General features: G+C 40.1%; 1 protein-coding gene across 1 annotated transcript; it reads right to left on the bottom strand.

The window, feature by feature from the left end:
- LOC124135289 (kelch-like protein 12) lies at nt 1-24,515 on the bottom strand. Its single transcript, XM_046500556.2, has 11 exons — nt 24,402-24,515; nt 22,005-22,251; nt 18,987-19,140; nt 17,950-18,167; nt 17,064-17,213; nt 15,048-15,162; nt 11,890-11,996; nt 8,614-8,806; nt 6,044-6,301; nt 4,466-4,652; nt 1-2,593 (listed from the first exon to the last, which is right to left on the bottom strand). Exons 2-11 carry the CDS (start codon nt 22,200-22,202, stop codon nt 2,464-2,466), a joined length of 1,710 nt encoding a protein of 569 aa, XP_046356512.2. The 5' UTR covers nt 22,203-22,251; nt 24,402-24,515; the 3' UTR covers nt 1-2,463.
- Nucleotides 24,516-25,114: the final 599 nt, after the last annotated feature.

Genomic DNA, 25,114 nt, shown 5'->3' with positions numbered 1-25,114 from the left:
TCTAGAAACATAATCGGGGCCAACCTGGATTCAAACCCACAATCACAGATTTCTGGCCTGCCCAAGGGACGCAATTCTGCTCAGCAAATCGTGGTTCCTTAGACGACTTGGCCACCCGTGCCCAAGCTATTATTGTAATATCAATATTATTACCTGAGAAAAGTTTGTATACATGATAAACGTTGCATCATTTTCATTAGTTTCAGGGATGAGACCATAGCTTAAACTTGTCAAAAGGCATATCCTGTGCTAGCTGCTTGTATGTTGCCGTAGTTACACAACACAAAATATCACATCACATGAGACTGATTTCATGTACACTGAGAATCTTCAAGTCTGACAATGAAACCACAAGATAACAATGAACAACAATCACGTTCAACAATAAATGCAAGACAATGCCTTTCAGCATCTTTAAATACTTATATGATGTTACCATGGTAACAATGGCATAGTGAAAACATCCTTCAGCTTAATACTGCCATGATTTGTAAGTTAATGAATAACTCAGTATTTGGCAAAACAATATAAAAAAATCTTAGGATGGTTCAAGAAGGCTTGGCATCTTGACCCCATTGCCTACACTACTTGAATATATTCTTAACCTGAAAAAAATCGGAGGTGTGCTCAACTGGTTCTGTAGTCCTGCAGCTGTGATTAAGTCAATCTTCAACTTCCCGAGGCAAGTGAGTTAACTGACTATAATCGTCCAGTTTCCACCCTTGCCAAACTAGGCTGGAATTATGGAGTTATATTTTGGCTGGACTAACAAGTCTATGCATACTTAGTCCAATCAAAATCGCGTAACGAAATCAACATCCAGTTCGTCAACTGCCATGCAGATTTCGGTTGACTGACGGAATTTCTTACATCAACAGATATTTTCCAAATCATTTTATGTTTCTTATCAAGTTGCTTATTCAACTTGATGCATATTGTGAGGAAAGACCTGTTTTATTAGAATATAGATCTTGAATATCAATCTCATCATCTTGACTGGGTGCCGCCATTTGGTTTGAAGCAACTGCAAGTGATATGAGAGGTGGAATCTGATTGGTCAAATGGGGGGACATAGAAAAAAGGGACAAAACTTGTAATAACTACTGGTGGCGCTATGATTGAGCTCAAAACATTTAGGCCTCATGTGGAAACTGGAGTGTTTTCAAATAATCACATACCGTATATCACCATCAATAATATGACCCCACCCAAGCACTTGTAGAAACCTTCAAAATCAGTGCTAATTTATATACTCCATCTATACTACGGTCTGGAGAACATTAAAGCAAAGAGAGTTGTAAACGTTTCAATAAACAAACATAAAGAATCACAAGTGGAACATGAAACAGCAAGATAAATATGTGAAAATTTCTACCCCACACATCATACGATTCCCTTTCAAACCCCCTGATTCCAGGTACCCAAATCTTGCATGACAGACATCCTAGGTTATCCAGGGTATTGGATATCTGTTCTATTATAATACCAATAATCGCCGTTCACTGCCATAGCTTAATCTTGACCCAGATCCAATTTACATGATGCTGAAAAAGTAGCCATCCAATTTAAGTACACTCATGATAGAGATAAATTCTGTGAACAGTTAATGATAAGACTGATTGAGATGGTGACATGACTTCAGACACGAAGCTATGGTGGTGAATGGGTCCAGGGTATTTATTATAATTGACTTGAGATATAATACTCTGGACAATAGAGGATGGTTTTACTACTGATATCACAGTTCAATGCCACCCCATGTACTGGTCACATTTTTACATGAATACCCACATTCAAACATTCACCCCAACAAATATTTGTTCTTGTACATTAGTTACCATGACAATACCTCTTTTCATACAAAAAGCACTTATCTACATGAGTTAAAGACAATAAATATATAGGAGAAAAATAGATAAAGAAAACGAAGAATCTCTTGAATTGATAATCTCTTCCAGAAAACCATTTGTCTTCTTATAGACCCGACACATTTTTTCATCTTTGTCTGATGTTAATGACTCCTCGTCAGTCAGGGGGAGAACTGCCTGCATCAGCTGAACATTAGTGTCCCAGGTAGTTGTCTTGAAGCAGCTTCACATATCGTGGATATTTTACACGTTTTAAACATTCTCTGTAATTACTGTAAACTTGCATACAAATTGTTGTGATTTTCAGAAAGGATATGTTTTCAAATGAATCCTATACAGATTGATGTTAAATGTGTGCATCGTATAGAACTGTTTCACATGTTAAACAGAACACTTCACAGAATTACCTACAATGACAACACATTGCCAGATGGGCGTAACCTTGGTAACCAAAATGCTGTAACCATGGTACCAATGACATCCCCTCATGCCGTGCTGGTCTTGGGAGTGTCTTGGGAGTGTCGACAGTCCAACAGTGTGACCACACACTGACCAGAGAGATAGCAAGAGCCCAAGGTGAAGGTCAAGGTGAAGGTCAGGGCATCCTGACCACAGCGATGCCAGCGTCACACCTGGGAGTCTGCATACAGTTCTCCAGGATCTCCCAGGTGTCTGTCATGGGGTCATATGCCTCCACAGTGTTCAGAAGGGTGTTGCCATCATACCTGTAACCATGGTAACAATAAAATACATTTACAATAGTGTCGTCTTCATCAACCCCTGCTTGCCATAAATGGCGACTATGCTTGTCTTATGAAGTGACTAATGGGATCGGGTGGTCAGGCTTGCTGACTTGGTTGATGCATGTCATCGTATCCCAATTGTGAGGATCGATGCTCATGATAGCAATCAATGGATTGTCTGGTCAAGACTCGATTATTTACAGACCGCCGTCACATAGCCGGAATATTGCTGTGTGCGGCGTTAAACAAACAAATAAACAAACAATACAATAAAGTCAAGAAATAACAATTAATTTCCTGAATAAAATTCTTGTGACAAATGTTGACAACATTAAATGTTGACTATTTACAAAAGTGAATATTTTTTCAGTACTCATGAAACTGAATTTATAATGATTATGACCTTCGTGTCACCATGGCGAGTGCCAAGTTTTTAAATTTTGGGTTGACAGGGTCTAATACATTTACCAATATTCCATTCACACACTGACAACAATGTGGGGAGAATCAAACCATGGTTTGGGGCGTGATGAGCAAACGCACAAACCTCAGGGCTACCCTACTACCACTTGGACTTATATAAAAGATTTACAGATCAAGAAAAGTAATTGTGGAAGGAGGACTTGACTTCTGTAAAGAGACTATTTTATTTGGATTTAAGGGGAAGAATAACAACTCTCTCAATGTAGTTATATTACTTATCAAATTTATTGTGTTTAAACTATCACGAAAGGGTTTTCAGCTAAAGTTGAAACATATTCAACGTGAAGTTATTAGATACTACAATATGACCATGTTAATTGCAATTATACAGCTCTCTTTCAGTTCTGGTCTTCCTTCCAAAGACTTTTCAATCCTAGCAAAGAAAACTAGTACAATATCATATCTTATGATTGTCTATATTTGCAAAAGGTTTTGAAAGTTTGATGTAAAGGGATTGTTTTTTGAATAATGTATAATTTAATGAAATGCTACACGTTATTTGAAATGTGAATAAAGATTTTTAAAAAAAGAAGAAGAAGTTATTATTTAGTCATTTCTGGGGTTTGAGTATCATAAAAACACCTGTTTAGATTTTTCGGAAATTAGTCCATTTATTTACCCTGACATGAGTTCAACTGGTCAGATGGTAACATTCAATTTTATCTAAATTGGATAGAATTATCATTAAACCACCCGCATATTATCAGAAATGAGCAGGTCTTGATAACGCCATCAGATTGCTTGACGACAGGCCATTATCACACCCACTGTTAGGGGGACGTCATAGGGAGTGCAATAGTGACGTCTTCTGGTTTGACCTATGACGTTTCCATATTTGTAAAAGTGGGTCAGTGACATTCGTTGTGTGTTGATTGCAGTAAATGTTTTAACTGATAGTGTTGTTTATTTTTATTTGATAACAAATTCCATCCATTTTAGCTATAATAGCGGTAACGCTATTTTTCAGGGCATTATCTTTTGCAGAAGCCCTCCGTCTTTTCAACTGCCCTCCTTCATCGGGCAGTTAATGGAAGACCTCAGGCTTCTACAAATAACAAAGCCCTGTAAAAATAGCATTACCCTGTTAAGGCTAAAAAAATAATAGTCTTGGTTCTCAGGCACCGCCCGCATCATCCTTAAGCCGCATGATCATTTTTTATTTCCATTTAAAAAAAAATAATTAAAAAATTCAAATACTTAAAAACAATGCGATCAACAATAGCATGCAGTAACTTCCCTTTACATGTGTACTGCTGTACTGCGCATGTCGTGCAACCGCCCGCCCTCCCGCCCGCACTATATTTTCAAAAGTCACTGCCTGAGAACCAATTCTTAACAACTGCAATCTCCATGAAAGGTGGAAGTCCTTACCCTGCTACAACTGTGAGTTTCCCCCTGACCACACATGCCCCCACATAACACCGGGGTATCCTCATGTGATGCAGGGACGTCCAGTGGTTGGTGCTGGGGTCGTAACTCTCCACCGTGGCCAAGTGCTCGGTCCCGTCGTAACCTCCACACACATAGATGACATCATTCAGCACGGCCACACCCGCTCCTGTGTGGGTGAGGAGTGAGTCAGTGCAGAGGAAGTCATGGTAAATATGGACAGGTTGATACTTAACGGATAATTGCGTTGCTGCGAGTGACATCATAATATCACAGAACAATGACATCACACAATACAAAAGAAAGAAGGGAGATAATCATAGGCCTCATAATCTACAATTTACCAGTGTTTTCAATAAGTTTGCATGGCAACGCATTTTCCGTTATGTATGGCCTGAAGAGGTCTATGAATAGATTAATTTGCTCCAAGTTTATATTTTTAACTGTATACTGAATAGAATTTTATAAAATTTGTATCATGTATATTTCTGAAATATTTGAATGTGATTTACGCTTGAAATAATATGCATTGTATGTTTAACACTTAAGCGGTACTGTATGGGGATACAAACTGATTGGATGCATAGTATCGGGATACGTCGTATTGTGACCTCACTATATCGTTATAGCTCTAGTGCTTGATCTGTTGATTGAATATTATACAACTCAAAAGATGTTAAAGTACACTCAATTTTGTCATATGACTATAGCTGATCTGTCATGACTGGTGGGTATATTGCAACACACAGCCTTCCATTTGTGAGTGTTCTATATTTTTGGCATCTTTTTCTGTATTTTGGCTTCAACATGTACTTAGTCAGTTTTTCTGGACAATTACCTCAAATAAATCCTGTTTTTTATAAGTAATATTACTACTGCCTTTTTGCATAGAAGAGTCAGTAAGAATGACTTTGGTTTAATGCCGCACTGAACAGTATTTCAGATAAAACAGTATATCAGCCTGCTGCGGGACGAAAGCCTGAAGGGATGCAGGTTTCAGACATTTAACACTTTGGTGAAACCCTCGAACACAGGCTGGTGCCGACAAACCCAGAAACATAATCAGGGCAAATTCGGGATTCAAACCCATGATCAAGGGACACGACTCTGCACGGTAAATTAAGAAAACCAACAAGAGTAAGTAAGTGAATGAGTATGGTTTACGCCGCTTTTAGCAATATTCCAGCAATATCACACCAGAAAACAGCAGAAATGGGCTCCACACATAGTACTCATGTTGGGAATCAAACGCGGGTCTTCGGCGTGATGAGCCAACACTTTAGCCACTAGGCTACCCCACCACCTCGAGTCCACTAGAAAATAGATCGGTCCGGTGTAGGGAAGGATACAGTGAATGTAAGTGAGTGAGTGAGTATGGTTTTACGCCGCTTTTAGCAATATTCCAGCAATATCACACCGGGGGACACCAGAAATGGGCTTCACACATTGTACCCATGTCGGGAATCGAAACGCGGGTCTTCGGCGTGACGAGCGAACGCTTTAACCACTAGGCTACCCGACTGCCCCTGCAGAAATAAAAAGGCCTGATCACGGACATACCTGACCGCTGGATGGACATGCTGGTGATGGTTGACCACTCCTCTGTGGCAGGGTTGTACCTCTCGGCCGAGTCCAGGAGATTGATGCCGTCGTATCCCCCGATACAGTAGATGTGATCCCCTGCCACCACGAGCCCCGCCCCCTCACGCCCAATAGTCATGCCGTTCAGCATGGTCCAGTCATCATTGCTGGGGTTGTACCTCTCCATGCTGGTGTGCCTCGTGTAGCCGTCGAACCCCCCACACACATAGATGTGGCCTGAGGGAGATAGAGATAAGGTTTCTGTTTGTTTACCTGCCACAACTATGCTTGTTTTGTTTGTTGTTTCTTGTTTAATGCCACTCAGAAATATTTCAGCTGTATGACAGCAGCATGTAAATAATTGCCAATATTGTAGAGGAACATCCAAAGTGATGCAGGTCGTAGAACTTCACCTCCTTCTATGAAACCAACAAGCCAGGGCCTGGTGCTGACAGCTTGGTAATAATAAGCGTAGCACAAATACATGATTTTGGTTTGTTGGTTGGTTAACGCCGCATTCAGCAATATTCCAGCTACATGACAGCGGTCTGTAGGTAATCAAGTCTGGACGAGACAATGCAGTGATTGACATCATGGGCATCGAGCTTAGCAGTTGGGATACGACGACCTGCATCAGTCAAACAGCGATCCTGACCACTCGATCCAGTAAGTCGCCTCTTACGACAAACATGGATTGCTGAAGACCATTTCTAACCCAGAACTTTGTGAGGAAAGGGATGAGGTGGTGAGGTGAGGTGCAATGGGCTTTGACATCAAGTTAACTTAAGATCATAGCAACGTGCATGCACATGTGTGTGTGTGTGGCTGCTTGTTCTAGTTTGAATTAATGCTGGTTTTATAGTACTAAGCCACTGAGATACCAGGCTGCAGTTCAACATAAAAACCCCACTCATACAGATTATACTGACTACGAGCTGACCAGTCCTTGTTTTATCCCCTTAATATCAGGTGCCAGGCAGGGTAACAATAAGTACCTTTTAACAACTTTTGATATGATGCGGCTGGAGATCTTAAAGCATAACCAACCAATATTATGAAATTAATATCAACCCTTTTAAATGTGAACCTAAGGGGAACAACTCTGACCATTCAACCCCAATTACCTCCCTTTGCTAGTAATTCAACAAGCACCTCACAGTGATATCTTGATCTCTGACACTGCTCATAACACCTTCATTATCCTTTCTACCCTCCTGCAAGGCATTAGGCTTGAACCTGGGTCTGATTGACTGTCATGTTTACAAACAAGAGTGTCTGCAGCTGTGTATAATATTTGATCTTCAAATTGTAGATCTAATAATAACCATCAGGAACCCACTGTGATGAGGAGATTGTAAAGGCTGAAGTAGACCGCTCTTCTATTAAACTGAGTCCATGAATGAGTTTGTTTTAATTTATTATAGGGGCTGGTGGGTCAGAGGGAATCAGGAGAGGGTCCCCCCACATATGACAGTCTCTAGGGTCATAAACAAATACACAAATATTAGGGGAAGGTCATGAAAAAAATGGACATTTTATAATAAAACATAAAGTGCTTTTGCATTTTGTCTTTTCAGAAATGGTCACGAAAAATATTCACAAGGACAGAGAGGCGGCCTTTTAATAATCAAACCTGGACCAGACAATCCAGTGATTGATATTATGACTATGAGCAATGATCCATGTTATCGGGGGACGGTGACAAGCCATCATCCAAGTCACAAAGCCCGACCACCTGATATATAAAGTCGCTTTTTGAGACTAGCATAGGTTGCTGGGGACCGATTCTAACCAGGAATCCCAAAGGGCGTAATGACAGCGAAAGGTAGCAAGAGCTGGAATGGATCTTGGTAATTCAACTATAACCAGTAGAGGACGTAACGTGTACGTGAGACGTACAAGTGACCACCTGAGAGGGGTCACTCGTATGCGTGACGGTCTGTCAGTGGACCATGGATTTCTGCATGTTGCACATAAATGTCTCTACAAGTGTTATCGAATGACATGAAAAAAATGTCATAAGAAAAATAATAAACGGTCAAATTGGGAGAAAAATGTGCAAAAATCGAGCAAAATGTTCATTTTTTGATAGCGATTTTCTCCTATGTACATATTTTTCAGAAACTAACATGTAGTATTTTTTGTAAAAGCTTATTCATCGTAGAGTTACAAAATATATGAATTACCGTATTCGACGTAATAAGCGCCCGGGGCGCTCTCAAAATTAGAAATAGGGGGCTCTTATTAGAATATTATTTTGGTAGAAAAAAACATAGATGAAAGATAAATTTCGTGGTTTATGCTGACAGCCTGAAGTGTTTATATGCGACAGATATATTTTTCCAGAATTTAATTGCCCATAATTAAGGGTGTATATAACACACGAGTGCGTATTATACGCGAATAAATAAGTCCTTTGTACATTGATCAATCAGAAGGGATGCAAATTTGGCTTGTTCACTAGCCAATATATCAGCAAATATCGCCGTGGGCGCTTATTAGAGCGGGGCGCTTATTACGTCGAATACGGTATATGAATGATATCTTACCCTTGTAAACACAGCAGCCAGCCAGGCCTCTCCGATGGTTCATGGAAGATACAATGGTCCACATATTCTTATCCTCGGTCATGTCCAGACATTCGGCCATACTGAGGCGGGACTGACCATCAAATCCCCCGATCACGTACAGCTTCCCTTCCAGAGATGCAGCTGACACATATCTTCTTCTTCGTGTTAAACACTGAAACAAGAAACCAGAAATCCAATTAATGATAAAGACAAAAACAGAAAAAAGAACAACCTTGATTATTCAGTGTATCTTAAAGCTTATGTAGGACATGTGGTGTCACCTTAGGCAAGTGACTTTGTTCCAATTATGGCTCTGTCCTCCAAGCAGTGAATGGGTACCTGGTAGGATGAGATGGTAATGTGACTGTTAACCCAGCAGTGAATGGGTACCTGGTAGGATGAGATGGTAATGTGACTGTTAACCCAGCAGTGAATGGGTACCTACTAGGATGAGATGGTAATGTGACTGTTAACCCAGCAGTGAATGGGTACCTGGTAGGATGAGATGGTAATATGACTGTTAACCCAGCAGTGAATTGGTACCTGGTAGGATGAGATGGTAATATGACTGTTAACCCAGCAGTGAATGGGTACCTACTAGGATGAGATGGTAACGTGACTGTTAACCCAGCAGTGAATGGGTACCAGGTAGGATGAGATGGTAATATGACTGTTAACCCAGCAGTGAATGGGTACCTGGTTGGATGAGATGGTAATGTGACTGTTAACCCAGCAGTGAATGGGTACCAGGTAGGATGAGATGGTAATATGACTGTTAACCCAGCAGTGAATGGGTACCAGGTAGGATGAGATGGTAATATGACTGTTAACCCAGCAGTGAATGGGTACCTGGTTGGATGAGATGGTAACGTGACTGTTAACCCAGCAGTGAATGGGTACCTGGTTGGATGAGATGGTAACGTGACTGTTAACCCAGCAGTGAATGGGTACCTGGTTGGATGAGATGGTAACATGACTGTTAACCCAGCAGTGAATGGGTACCTGGTTGGATGAGATGGTAATGTGACTGTTAACCCAGCAGTGAATGGGTACCAGGTAGGATGAGATGGTAATATGACTGTTAACCCAGCAGTGAATGGGTACCAGGTAGGATGAGATGGTTATATGACTGTTAACCCAGCAGTGAATGGGTACCTGGTTGGATGAGATGGTAATGTGACTGTTAACCCAGCAGTGAATGGGTACCAGGTAGGATGAGATGGTAATATGACTGTTAACCCAGCAGTGAATGGGTACCTGGTAGGATGAGATGGTAACGTGACTGTTAACCCAGCAGTGAATGGGTACCTGGTTGGATGAGATGGTAACGTGACTGTTAACCCAGCAGTGAATGGGTACCTGGTTGGATGAGATGGTAACGTGACTGTTAACCCAGCAGTGAATGGGTACCTGGTTGGATGAGATGGTAACGTGACTGTTAACCCAGCAGTGAATGGGTACCTGGTTGGATGAGATGGTAATGTGACTGTTAACCCAGCAGTGAATGGGTACCAGGTTGGATGAGATGGTAATATGACTGTTACCCCAGCAGTGAATGGGTACCAGGTTGGATGAGATGGTAACGTGACTGTTAACCCAGCAGTGAATGGGTACCAGGTAGGATGAGATGGTAACGTGACTGTTAACCCAGCAGTGAATGGGTACCAGGTTGGATGAGATGGTAATGTGAGGCAGCTTGGATTGTATTCTCCCCAGGGAGAAGAAAATGAGAATCGTGTGCACACTGATCCATGAACCAGGGTAATAGTAATGTAGCGCCATGAACTTTCACTTGAGGAAATACGGTGCATTATAAATGGACTTATTATCATTCAGGGCTTGATTTAGCTACATTAAACATGCACAAGTGCAGCCTATTATTGAAAAATGCAACCTAACATGCACCAAGAGCATGTCAAAATACATTCAATTTTGTGTCTGACTAACCCTTTCTTGTCCACACAAAGTCGATCTTTCAAAACTCAAAACCTCTGAAGTTTATTTACCACATTGCATCACTAATGCGTGTAATACGTGTAATTCGTCATGCTTTGAGGGCTTGACATCATCAAACTGTGGGTACTTTAGGATTATGTGCAGTTCCTATTACATTTTACAGCAATGCGTCATTAATTTATGTGACACTGGCAGCAGACCAGCCCATGTTTCAAATTCATGGGACCAGGGTGCAACCTGGTTTTGTTTGGTGCAACTTGGTATTAATGTCATCGCTCACATGGTGCAAGTTCAGTCAAGTTCCTTAAATCGAGCACTGCTAAAAAACAAAAACAGTCTCGGTTCTCATGCACCACTGCATCATCACAAAGTATGCTGCACATTTCGTTTTTATTTCCAGTTTTAAAAAATCTTTGATTATTCCGTGCCTTGAACACAGGACCCCGGCAGTGAAATGGTGCAGTACTAAAAACAACATGATGCAATAGAGCATGCAGTTACTTCCCTTTACATGCAAACTGCCAAGCTCCTTCCCAGTGTGTGACATCTTTGTACACTCTATTGAAGATTTTCCTCTGACCAACCTTCTCCCTCTCAACCTGAGCATAGATATGACAAGCACAAGACAATACAGATGGTGCAGGGGATGGAGCGACTTCCCAGAGAGCAGAAGGTTTGATCTCGGGCTGTGTCATACCAAAAGATGTTTAAAGATGTATTTTATTGGTTGACTGGTCATTATCGTGTATGAGTGGGGTATCCAAGTTAAAATGCTGCTGGTATCTCAGCACTATAAAACTACCTAGAATGGACTAGTACAAGTAGCCACACACATACATGCATGCATGTCACTTCGATCTGATCAATAATCTAAGATCTATATTGTGCTAAAACGGGTCTTACATCGCGCAGTGCATCAAATCACGTGAGCACTTTGATTAAAAACATGAAAATATTATATCTGTTGACAACGAGTCAGCAGTGCACATGCTTCTCAAATCCTGCAATCGACCGAAATCTGCATGATAGTTTACGAAAACCAGATTTCGATTTCGTTGCGCGAATTTGATTGGACTATGCATAGACTCGTTAGTCCATAATACCAGCCTACTTCGGCAAGGGTGGAAATTGGACTTTTATAGTCAGTTAACTCCCTTGCCTGAGGAAGATGCACGGTGTTACATCTGGCTTGCCAGTCTTCTTACAGTATATGTCAGTAAAGCAAGAATACATTCAAACTAATGCAGTTGCAGATTGTGTAACGCCCGATTAGTAACACAATCATTTCGGTTTACTTACAGGCAGTCTGGTCCACTCTTTGGTTTGGGGGTCATATTTTTCAACGGCATTGACTAGATTCTGTTGAGATCCAAATCCTCCGAGAACAACCAGTGCATCTCCTATTCCTGGAAAACAAACAGAAACCAGTAGAGAATGCTCCCATGTTTCAGTGAACCGATCATGCTCTCCCTATGTCTAGAGTAAGTAAGTTAATGAGTGAGTGTGGTTTTACGCCGCTTTTAGCAATATTCCAGCAATATCACGGCGGGGGACACCAGAAATGGGCTTCACACATTGTACCCATGTTGGGATTCGAACCCGGGTCTTCGGCATGACGAGCGAACGCTTTAACCACTCAGCTACCCGACCGCCCCTCCTAAGTCAGGAGAACAAACTACATCAGATATAGGAAGCGTGTTCAAGAAGGATTCATGATTTGTTGGTATTGTTAATTTTATCTTCCAAACCTGAGATATCACCTGACTGAGATGAAGCAACATCTCCTGGAGATATCAGACAGATCTCCAAAGACACTCAGCCGAGATTCTCTATGTATATGACAACCGATAGTTGAATTTCATTGTATTCATATTTCTCCCTAATTCATTTACAATATTTTCATTTTCAGGCATGTCAGCCTGATGTTAGAGGAAAGCTGAAAGTGATGTAGTTCTTAGACGTTTACCACTTTGGTGAAACCCACAAGCATGGGTATGGTGCTGACTAACCCATAGATATAATTGATGTGAACCAGGGTTCAACCCCATGGTTATAGGTCATCAGAAAATTGTGGCGCCTTAGATAACTTGGTGACACGTTCCCCCAGCACATCAAGGATTTATTTATTTATTTGTTGTTTAACGCCGCACTCAGCAATATTGCAATATTCCAGCAATATGACGGCGGTCTGTTAATAATACTTGAGTCTAGACCAGACAATCCAGTGATTGACAACATGAGCATCGGTCCACGCAATTGGGATACGATGATATGCATCAACCCAGACAGCCAGTCTGACCACCCGATCCCGTTAGTCGCCTCTTACAAAAAGCATAATCGCCTTTTAGGGCAAGCATGGGTTGCTGAAGACCTGTTCTACCCCGGATCTTCACGGGTACATCAAGGAAGTAACAGTATGTCCTACATAACATCAGAGAGTCCCTGGACATGGTGCCCCACAGTATGCTCAGTAGCCATGGTTACAAACAGGAACCTACACACATGGGGCTGTTATGACAATAGTAAGAACACTACAGGTGTCATACCAGTAGGTGTATTGAAGAGGGTTGTCAGTGCTGTAGGCAGCCGGGGGGGCAGGGGGAGCAGTTGCCCCCCTGGATTTTTTTTTATAGAAAACAGTTTTATTTGAATAATGAAAATACAAGTTTGGGACAAGTGATACTTGTACAAATATTTGCCCCCCAGTCAAAAAAAGTTAACTACGGCCTTGGTCGACTTTACGAGATAAACATTATGTGTTTTCAGATTTAGGGGTGTTATTAAGTATTTGATGGTGTAAGCCGGAGGTTTTAAATGTTAAAATGCCTACTCATCAAACATTTTCAATACTGTAAAATGTAAAACCTATCAGTGGCACAGTTATGAGACTACCATAACATCACACTGGAAGGCTATGATGTTATCATACAATTGATGATGTCACATGCTTCCGGCAATTTTCATGATACACAATTATCAAATGCTGAGGTTTCTTGCATCAGGCCGAACCATGCAAATATTTGTTGCCGATACAATTATCGGCAGATGTAGTATTGACCTCATAATAACAGTCCCATTACATCAAAACATAAGCAGTTCTCTATCATGCTTTTATGCCTGGGTCTGCACAGATGTGTTTAGTACTGAATCCTTATTGAAATTTATCAAATTTTTTTCTCGTAAATGTGTTTCCACTGAACATGCTGAACTTAATTTGAACTCTGTGGTTAAAGCGTTCTCTTGTCACACCGTAGACCCGGTTCAATTCTGGACATGGGTACAATGTGTGAAACCCATTTCTGGTGTCCCCCATCGTGATATTGCTGGAATATTGCTAAAAGGGGGGTAAAAACATACTCACTCACTCACTCAAAACGATGTACGTCATGTCTCTTTAAAAGGAGTTTGGAAAGGGAATTCAGCATCCCCCGTCAATACAAGTGCCCCTTTGGTCATGAGGGTTCACATTTTACCCCATGGGGATTCCATGTTAAAATAGGTCCCCAGCATGTAGCTGGAATATTGCTGAGAGCGGCATTAAACAACAAACAAACAAACATGACTTGTTAAAAAGCCTGACACTCTACTTACAATTAACATTGTATTTTCTTGAGTATAGCGCACACCCAAGTATAATGCGCACCCCCCTCTAGCAGATTCCGTATTTTGAAAAAAAAAATCGAATATTATGCGCAGGAATATTCAGGAATAATATATTCCAATATCTTGTTATTTTAGTTGCAGCTTTTAATGAACATATTTAAATAATAATAACCCTAAGCGAAACTCTTGGGTGCCGCTGATTGCTATTTCCGGTTATTTTTTTCACAAGGAACAGTTTGACCAGTCACCGTCAAGGCTCCCACACATGTGAACGCGAGAACTACATGTTGACATAGAATCGTCAAACTACAAGAGTATGACTTTTAACTAGTCAAAGTATGGCATTTATATATATATGTATCCATTCTCTGTCAACTAAAGGTCGTTTCAAGGCATCAGTAGCGGTAATCTGACTGTGGTTGCTGTAAATAACGGTCAGTTGTGTGATCTTCCGATCGTTTCAAACACGATTTCGTAGAAATTAATTTAAACAATGTTAAAAGGAATTTTGAGTAAAATTAATGAAATAAGTGACAAAGTTAAGTCCAGCTATAAAAAGAAACCTTTTTAATATAAAAAGAAACCTTTTTATAACCAGACAGTGTAAATACATGATTAATTTGCGTACTTCAGTATGGATTTGTTGACATGGTATTTCCCATGTTACGTGCTCATGGTAATGTCTTTGCATTGGGTGGAAAAAACATCAAAACTCATTACGGCATGTATAATGCGCACCCCCTTCAACACGGCTGTGTTTTTTGGAAAAAAAGTGTGCACTATACTCAAGAAAATATGGTAAGGTAGTGACATGTGTGTCTCCTCCATGTGTGTTGCAGTGCGTAGCTACCCACCTATTCTGTGCTTGGTCTTGTGGCTGACCATTTTCAGTCTGAGGTCGGGTCTAAGGTGGAATTTCTTGGCTTCATCTAGAAGATCTCTACACTTGTGACTCCGTCTAACAAGGTTCTGGTATAGAAGAAGTAGTCTCATCAAACACTTCAAAGATTTCAGCCAAACATCTTTCAGCCAAAGCTATAAACATACATCTTACATCTCTGGTGCAATCTCATTACAATCAGATCTTAGTTCTCGCTGCCGCTAAAGAAAGATCTGAGGACATCCCATTACGGGTCACGCCAGAATGACCTTTCGCGAACTTTGACAGACCACTGACATGACTAACAAGAAGTTGACATCAGCCAATTAGAAAGCAGCCTTCTCGTGCTTTACGGCACTTGTTTCAACCTGGTGACTTCCATTTCAGACTAAGCTTTAAAAATTTGTTGACGCAGTTCTCGATTAAAAATTTGAAAACTGTTAAAACGAACATTCCGCAATGTCTAATATATGGTTGGGATTTATGGCAATGCTTCCCACGTACTGTGCAACGCCTCCTCCGTTCAAATGTTTATCCCACGGAAGCGAGAGATAGACAATAATTTTGACGGAATCAGTCGTACGGGTTGTTACTGTCATTCGGAATACCCCGTGTTAATATTATCGAGGTTGCATGATCAAAAACACATTCCGACTGTCACTTTCATGATCTGGTAAGTGACGCTTTGATTGGTCGGATGAAAGGTCGTTGTGACGTGACCCGTAATCGGATGTTCTCAGATCTTTGTTTCGCGATAGTGAGAACTAAGATCTGATTTTAATGAGATTGATCTCAGGTGGGTCACTGTAGTGCTTCCCTAAAGCAAAAGAACAGACTGGTTCTACAGTGTACAATTTAGTACTGACATTTTGTTTCAGTGATTGAGACAGGTTCTGTGTATCCTGATGTAACTGTGACCATGACAACTCCAAGATCCACTGATATATATGTTACCCGATGTTACTATGGCAACAAGGTCCAAGGCAACATATACCCAATCATTTTATACTTAGATGTGAAAGAATGAGTTTACTGAAGTAGAGAAAAGTGATATTTTCATTGCAGAGAACATAACACTTGATATTTCACTGCAGTGAACATAACACTTTGACGGAACTATTGTCATACAAGAGTTACCTCCCCTTAAATTATCTCCCTTTATCGTAAGTGACTAGCCCGTACACAAACTGTTGACATCCTGTTTATGTTCCACGTTGACAAGGCAAAATAATGACAGATGGTCATTTATGGAGTTAATATCACTTCTTGCCATTTGTTATTTTCTCGAAAATGTTTCTTTATAAACTGTAAATTTCTCATTTAACTTGTCAATCGAGACTGTTCGTTTCTCAGAGCACCATTTTTGCTGCTTGACCAGCATGTATTCTTTCGCTCCAAACAGCTCCTCCTAGTTTGTTAAGAATGTTTTTTGTTAAAGTTGAATCATATTGAAATGTATGGCCAAAAAAATTGTGTCCCGAAATATTTTTGTATACTTTTGCTTATATTTTTTAAGATTTTGCAAACACAAAATTACTATTTAAGTCGCAAAAACAAGGGATGGTGAACCATCCCTGTGTATTAGGTAGGGAGAATTTACGTTTCAAAGTTTTACATTTGTTATGAAAGTTGAAATAGTTTAATTTTCCGGAAGCAAACTGCGCAAAAAGTATATAATAAAAATGATATTTCATGTGTCGAGTGAAATATCATGTTTCTCTCATCGAGTGATGAGTGGCGTATTCTATATCTTACTGTGGCCTAAAGGCCCAGTGGTACATGTATCCCAATAATACTTTGGTTAAAAGGTACAGTGTTACATGTATATTGATGTTACCATGGTTACAAGGTCCAGTGCTACTTGTTTCCTGAAGTTACCATAGCTACAAGGTCCAGTGTTAAGAGTATGTATCCTGATGTTACTATGGTTACAAGGTCAAGTGTTGCATGTTGCCTGATGTTACCATTGTTACAAAGCATAACAGCGTACCTCTTGGTCGATGACATCCGTGATGTAGCGAGCAGTGAGCAGCGGGAGTCGGACATAGTTGAGCAGTTGCGGAAGACACTCACATCGGCTCTCTCGGTCGTACTTGACCCAGTCAATCACTGCCTGGAACACAGGCTCCTCGCTGTTTACCTGTACAACAGACCCGTGAAGATCGGGGTAGAAAAGGTCTTCAGCAACCCATTCTTGCCGTAAAAGGCGACTATGCTTGTCGTAGGAGGCGACTAACAGGATCGGGTGGTCAGGCTCGCTGACTTTGTTGAAGCATGTCATTGATCCTAATTGCATGGATCGATGTTCATGATATCAATTACTGGATTGTCTGGTCCAGACTCAATTATTTACAGACCGCTGACATATAGCTGGAATACTGCTGAATGCGGCGTTAAACAACAAACCAACAAATCAACCTGTACAACACACACAAACTTTACAACTGCTCGAAGTATACAGCGTTGGTTTCTAGGGCATGGTGACAATATCTAGGGTCCCCTATTAATCCGACCTGACAAATGAAGGACAGGTGCAAAAAGTTTGAAGTGGGTGCAAAATTAAAGTTTGAATAGATCATAATGTGTTTCTTAAGAGTGCAAACCAAACAAAATTCAGGTGTTGGGGAATAATAGGGGTGGCATCAGCTCTCTCCCTCCCTCCCTCTCTTTCTCTCTTTCATCAAAGGGGGTAGTGGCGTAGCCTAGTGGTTAAAGTTTTCACTCATCATGCCGAAGGCCTGGGTTTGATTCCCTACATAGGTACAATGTGTGAAGCCCATTTGTGGTGTCCCCCACCGTGATATTGCTGGAATATTGCAAAAAGTGATGTAAACTCCTACTCACTCGCATCAAAGCGTCATTGACATGAGATTTACCTGAAGTTCATCACTTTTGATTAATCTCTCCATCTCCGCAAGAGGGAGGGTCTTGAACTCTTCCTGCCCAACCACTTCCTCGAAATGATGGAGACTGTATGACTCTGCAGCTTCCCATAATGCCTTGCAGCTGTGTTGTTCAGCAAATATTTTGATTCCAAGGCAATTTGACGAGTCAAGTTGATTTTCTAAGAAAGAACAACATGCCTCTTTCACACCTACAAAGAAATGAAAATAATTTTTTGTCAAATATAACCTTACATCTTTACGATTGTCATAAATATTTGCTTCTGAGAAATAGTTATATGGGTGCCGTGATTACACAGTCATTGGTACAGCTTGCAATATCAAAGTACAAGAAGTATCAACTAATAAAACATACACAATCTCATTAAAATCACATGTAACTTCTCTCTACTGCTAAACAAAGATCAGAGGACATCCCATAACAGGTCACCTTCCACTGAGTTGCAACAGTTGCCTGCAATTGAGCTGCAACAGTTACCTACCATTGAGCTGCAACAGTTTCCTACCTTTGAGTTGCAACAGTTGCCTACCATTGAGCTGCAACAGTTGCCTACCATTGAGCTGCAACAGTTACCTACCATTAAGCTGCAACAGTTACCTACCATTCAGCTGCAACAGTTACCTACCATTGAGCTGCAACAGTAACCTACCATTCAGCTGCAACAGTTACCTACCTTTGAGCTGCAACAGTTACCTACCATTGAGCTGCAACAGTTACCTACCATTGAGCTGCAACAGTAATCTACCATTGAGCTACAACAAAAATCTACCATTGAGCTGAAACAGTTACCTACCATTGAGCTGCAACAGTAATCTACCATTGAGCTGCAACAGTTACCTACCATTGAGCTGCAACAGTAATCTACCATTGAGCTACAACATTAATCTACCATTGAGCTGCAACAGTTACCTACCATTGAGCTGCAACAGTTACCTACCTTTGAGCTGCAACAGTTACCTACCATTGAGCTGCAACAGTTGCCTACCATTGAGCTGCAACAGTTACCTACCATTGAGCTGCAACAAGCACGCAGCTGGCAACAGTTCCTGGACGTTTTCTACACTGACATCTACTGTTTCTGTGTACACAAAGTCCAGTAACTCTCTCATCACATCCGAGGATATTTCATGCAGTTCTATCATAGACTTGTCCTTCTCCGACATCTGAAAGAGGAATGAAATAAGAACACCATTCATCTCCGGACACAATCCAACCCTTAAGTCTACTGATTCTTTCACTGTGTGTTGTGTTTGGCCTGCCATGAAGGTCCAATTATAAAAAGGGAACTCAAATCATTTCAACACAGGTCTTATATGAATTATTCAATATTTCATACTAATCCTTGCAGAGATCCCCTCTATAATAACAATACACTGTTATTAAACAGCGTTGATGTACCGATCAATAACATCACATGCAGACAGGACTATTTTTGGCATCAGCAGGTCATTTGAATAGAGTGAGTGAGTGAATATTGCTTAACGCCGCATCAGCAATTTTGCAGCTATTCGCGGCGACATTTGAATAGAGGAGACAGGTGCACTTAGTAACTGTACTCTGCAACGTCTACTCTACTCCCAGACAGATAATCTACTCCCAGTAGACACAACTTATTTCACCAGAGATGCTGTGACACACTACGCATGCATCTCAATACTGTATTATTGACATATGTAAATATATAAAGTCTGTGAGTTGTCCATCGCAGGACTCGCAAAGAAATATGTTTGAAAAGGGAGGGTATACAGACTCTCATTGTTTGTATTGTACTAGTGCAAACATCATGGCATTATGAGTTAGTGAGTGAGTTGGGTTGAACGCCGCTTTTAAAAGTATTCCAGTTATATCGTTGCATGTAAGCTTAATGTGGGATGAAAGCCAGAAGTGATGCAGGTCTCAGACGTTTACCACTTCGGTGAAACCAACGGGCACGGGTATGGTTCTGACAAACCTAGAAACATAATTGGGGCGAACTGGGATTCGAACCCACAATCATAGGTTTCTGGCGTGCCCAAAGGAAGCAACTCTGCACAGCGAATCGCAGCACCTTAGATGACTGGGCCACCCGTGCCCCCCATGGCATTATGAAGGTTCAAAGCATCACTATATAGGGCTGGGACAGGTAACTCAGGTACTCAGGTCGGGTGGGACTACTAATTTTAGTTTGTTATAACCGTAGTTCGTTATAAGCATATATACAACATAACTACAGCAAAAAATCGGGACCAGAAAAGTAAGTTCGTTATATCCGTCAGTTCATTATAAGCGTGTTCGTTATAACCGTAGTTAACTGTATCTAAATAATTTTTGCCAGCGCTATGCTACAAATGTTCCCAATTACAGATAAACAATCTGCTGACTCACAAAACTGAAATAAGTGGAGAAGGCGGTAATAAGTGTTACACTTGTGCCCAATCCCTTTGTCTTTTTGGACAATAAAATATGTTAATAATTTAATCTGAAATCAAACAGCCAACATGACATGACTTGACGAGTAGATTGTCTCCCCCACCTTCACCAAACTGAGAGTGTAGTGAAATGTTTCATTGAACGCAGATGTTTCTTGGTGATGTTTGTGCATGTAAATGTTATTATAAACATTATTTCAGAAAAGGCATCTTATCATTTCTTATATATCAAACTCGGAGAAAGCAGTTAACTTTGTTGCCAGGTCGCACCTTCAGAGAACAGTCTATGGTCGTTTCATCAGCTATGAAGGTTGTATTACAATCCATTGTTCTTATTCCAACTCATGTATTTCGCTCGCCAGGTACCTTTAGAAATACACTCGTACAGTGCTTGACATAACACTGGTCCGCTGGTCTGAGTCTAGTATATTTTCCTAAGGACCAGTAAAATTAAAAGAATGGTTGTCCGGTGGCCTGGTGTTATGTTGGGGATAAACAAAGTAATTTAATTTTGCACGAATTTTGAATTCAGCGACAGATTGGTGCTGGTCCTTTGGACAAATTATAGTCAGGGTCAAGCACAGTCACAATAAAAAGACAGGGACTCACATCTCATATGGCCTATAATATATATATATATATCTCATATGACTACACAAGATGTATCTCATGTCACCTGTACAAGATATATCTCATGTGACCTATATAACATAAATATCCCATACATAAAAAACATAACATATCTCATATGATGTATACAATACATATCGCATACGAACTGTACAATATATATCTCATACGAAACCAAGGATACTTTAATACTGTAAATCGTGAAATTAATGCATCTCCAAAAGAATGCGACCGCGGGCCCCTTGCCAAAAATGCGACTCAATATGAATGCGACACCCCCTCCTCTCATGCATCAGCATGATCCATGGATTTATGTCTTAAGAAAATGTCCTCTGTCAGGTTTACAGGAGAATCCTTACATTAATCCAATCACACACCAAATAGCACTCATTAGCGCTGAGTAGAGTACTTCCGCTAAAACAATACATGCTCGCTGGCTCGTGACGACCTTGGATGCAATTGCAAAGAAAAAGGACACTGTGTTGCATGGTTGGCGTCTGTCTGGACTTGCAGGTGTGATGAGTGATGACAAAAGTGAGTAGAACTTGAGTCTTAACCCCAGCAGTGACAATTCACAGGATGTATTTAGTGTTTGAATGACATTGTTAATATACTTGTTACAAGTGATGCTCAATAAACAGTGGTGTGGAATACATAGTTGTTTGTTTTCAGTGTATGTCTAAGTTGGTATTTCTGCTATCTAAAATGTCTTATAGATGATATAAACGCGATGTTTAATAATGCGAGCAAAGACCACTTGCATTTTTCACATTTAATTCACGCTCGCGTTAATTTCAAGATTTACATTATCACATATATCAATTCTTGTCAAGAAATTTTTTTAAATACTTCCCGACAAGCCTCAAATTTTAAATTTGTATCGATTATGTTGATATATATTTTATATATCAAAAAACAATCGGGTGTGATTCTATAATTTCCATATTTCACACCAATACAAACTGATACATAGAAATATCAAATCAAACCTCATTTGTAAACATGGCACAGAAGTAATCACTGCAGGCCGCCAGTACGATCCTGTGTGCGGGGAAGGACTCGCCCATGACCTTGAGGGTGATGTCACACAGGGTGTTAGCCTTGCGGAGGTTGTTCATGGTGGTCAGGATGGACTTGGCGTGTTGGTCCGTGACAATCTGTCTGTCCAGGGACATGCTTGGTAACATAGCAGAAGGGGCCCTTTGAAATATCGGAACACTACCTGGTGTGGTAGTTCTGAAACAGGAGAGAAGGAGTAAAACTTGTTATATCATACGTCATGTACTTGTAGAGACATCAGGACCTTGTTTTTCTAGAACATTCTCATAGACAGGTCATTTATTACAGGGGGTGGGGGCGGGGGGTGGGTGGGTGGGTGGGTGGGTGGGATTGGCCTTAGGACTGTATCATATTTTGCATATTTAACATGTAACATTTTGTCATGGCCCTCCCAAATACATGTAACATTTTTCCATGACCATATCCTCCCTCCCCAAATAATAATTTAGCAGTCCCCAAATAAAGTACAAATTCATAATTTTTGTATTTGAAAAAATAGAAGTGTCATTTTTTCATGTGCCTCCTCCCTCCAACCCCTTCATCTTTCACTTTCTATTTTTCATGACAAAAGAGGGTATGGTAAATACAATCGAAATTGATAATATTCCTAACTGATTTAACAATCGATTTATTGACTTTAAGTGCTTACCAATAGCAATATATTGATATTTTGATGTATCATGACACCCCTAATGTAAAATCAGACAACAAATGTGACCAACCGTGAGATAATGGACCTTGTGGGTGACAAATCACATTTTGACTTCTTCCTATTTACTACTACTACAGTATCCTAGGACCACCAACATACAATTCATAACCCTTAATTAATATATAACAGAGATACATGGCATCAAACAGTTGGATTCATTTTCCCATTTTCAGACTAATAACTGTTAACTGTTAATGTAATGACTGCAGTTTTTCAATATAATGTCTGATACATGAACACCAGCAAGTGAGTGAGTTGGGCGTCACACCGTTTTTAACAGTATTGAGGAATGTTTTAATTATATAATGTATGCAAAACTAACTAAAGTCAACCATCCACACTTTTAGAATTAAATAATGATGTTTATCAGGTGGTTTGCATCTTCCGGAGGCAAGGGAGTTAACTGACCCTAAAAGCCCAGTCTCTGCCCTTGCCGATCTAGGCTGGAACTTCTGGGCTCGAATGTAGCGCCACCAGTGGCTGTTACAAGTTATGTCCCTTCTATGTCCCCCCTAGTGACTGGTATCTTACATCTTTCCCCAAACAAAACTGCTTAACTTACCCAGTCATGTGAGACAATCCCAAACTGCTTGATAGAAACAAGCCAACAAAAACAAGGCCAATTGTACATAGGTAAGTCACTGCTTTACAGATGTACTGCTCTTCTCAACTTTCACTGGTTGCTAGTGACGTCAATGTATATTGCGATATCAATTATTTTTTAATGTCGATGCTGTTTTGATACAGATTTATGAATATTGATTTTGAATAAGTTCATTCACTGTCACAGAAATGATCACATTTAAGATGACCATACATTATGTCAACACATAAAATTATATAGAAAAATCCATTTAATTGTTAACTGATATATCATGATACTTTTGAGTTTAATATTGATACCAAAATTTCCCAGTCAATGACACCCCTGCTGGTTTCTGATACAGCCGTGAATCATGTTTCACACCTTAATGTTCTACTAAAGTCTAAAGCTGATTTTGCACCAGCCTCTATATAAGCAAGAGTGCACATTACAGACTATGGTGGGAAAAACATGTATACCTCATTCTTCAAATCATTTACCTTAATGACACCACATATTTCGATTAAATATGTATTTTGTCAAAAGTTATTATGCTGTAAACATAAAGTGATCGACTGACTGCCAATGTTGTTGTTGGTGTTTCAGCTTGGCATACCGCAATATACCTAAAATATTCCAGTCTCATATGGTAAATTGGATTTTAAAAATTGGTATATTGTCTCCCTTGTCTCTTAAAAAATGCGTCAAAACATAGTAACTGAAAAATATATTCTTTTATTATTCTCGCGGTATTTTCAAAGAGAATTGGCATTTGCACACAGCAAAAATCAATGATTTATACATTCTTCATGCACTATAAATATTTAACTCTATTCAATCGTTCGATGTTACAAAATTATACAAATCGTCAAATGAAATTTGACCCACTGTCATTGATCGAAAAGTGAAAATACAAATTCAATCACAAACGACATATTTCCAGTGTCAGTTTCTTCGACGACTATGCGGGGCTAAGGGTCAGTACATTCTCCCACAAAACAACCAAAATGCTCGAAACTGTTTCCTGGTTACCTGACTCTGAATGAACGATGGACTGGCTCTGTTTACAAATGACGTGCTGTCATGTTGGCGTCGCAGCCACTTCCGCATGGACTCTTCTGCATAGGGAGATAGAAAAGTTGAGTGCCGAAAGCGAAAACAGTGTCGTTAAAGGAATTTTTTTTGCACGATTACCTTTAGGGGACCAGACTGATGATGATGAGATGATCGCGAGCTTAATGGAATATCAGACTGAAAATTGGATATGTTTTGCAAAAGAATATTTTGAGTGGTAATAAATAATCTCAATGCAGGATGTCATGTGTGTCCAGTTTCAAAAATGATCTCCTCGGCTACATATTTATTGTTGTTATTTCCAATAGTTGGTTCCTTATAGCTCTTTAACCACATTAAAAACTGTTATCCAGACGTTGATAGAAATATCAGATTGATCGATATTATTAACTTTACTGTACTTTACTGTAAAAGACAGACAACATTAATCAGTTGACTATGATTTTTATATCATAATTTTATGCTAGAGGATAAAAAAATGTTTTTCGCTAATCTCTCTCTCTCTCTCTCTCTCTCTCTCTCTCTCTCTCTCTCTCTCTCTCTCACACGCCTTGGACCACTGTTGGCGTAAGCCAGAAATATATTTTGACGTTATGTGAAATGACGTCACAATAGTTTTTGTGACGTCATCCCTCTGTCATCGTTGACAGTGAGCTTCCGACAAATATACA

This window comes from Haliotis rufescens, unplaced genomic scaffold (genome assembly GCF_023055435.1).
Source record: "Haliotis rufescens isolate VD_foot unplaced genomic scaffold, xgHalRufe1.0.p SCAF_70, whole genome shotgun sequence".
Taxonomy (NCBI): Eukaryota; Metazoa; Mollusca; class Gastropoda; order Lepetellida; family Haliotidae; genus Haliotis; species Haliotis rufescens.
Note: the sequence above shows the minus strand (reverse complement) of the source record. Positions and strands in the feature narration are given on the sequence as shown.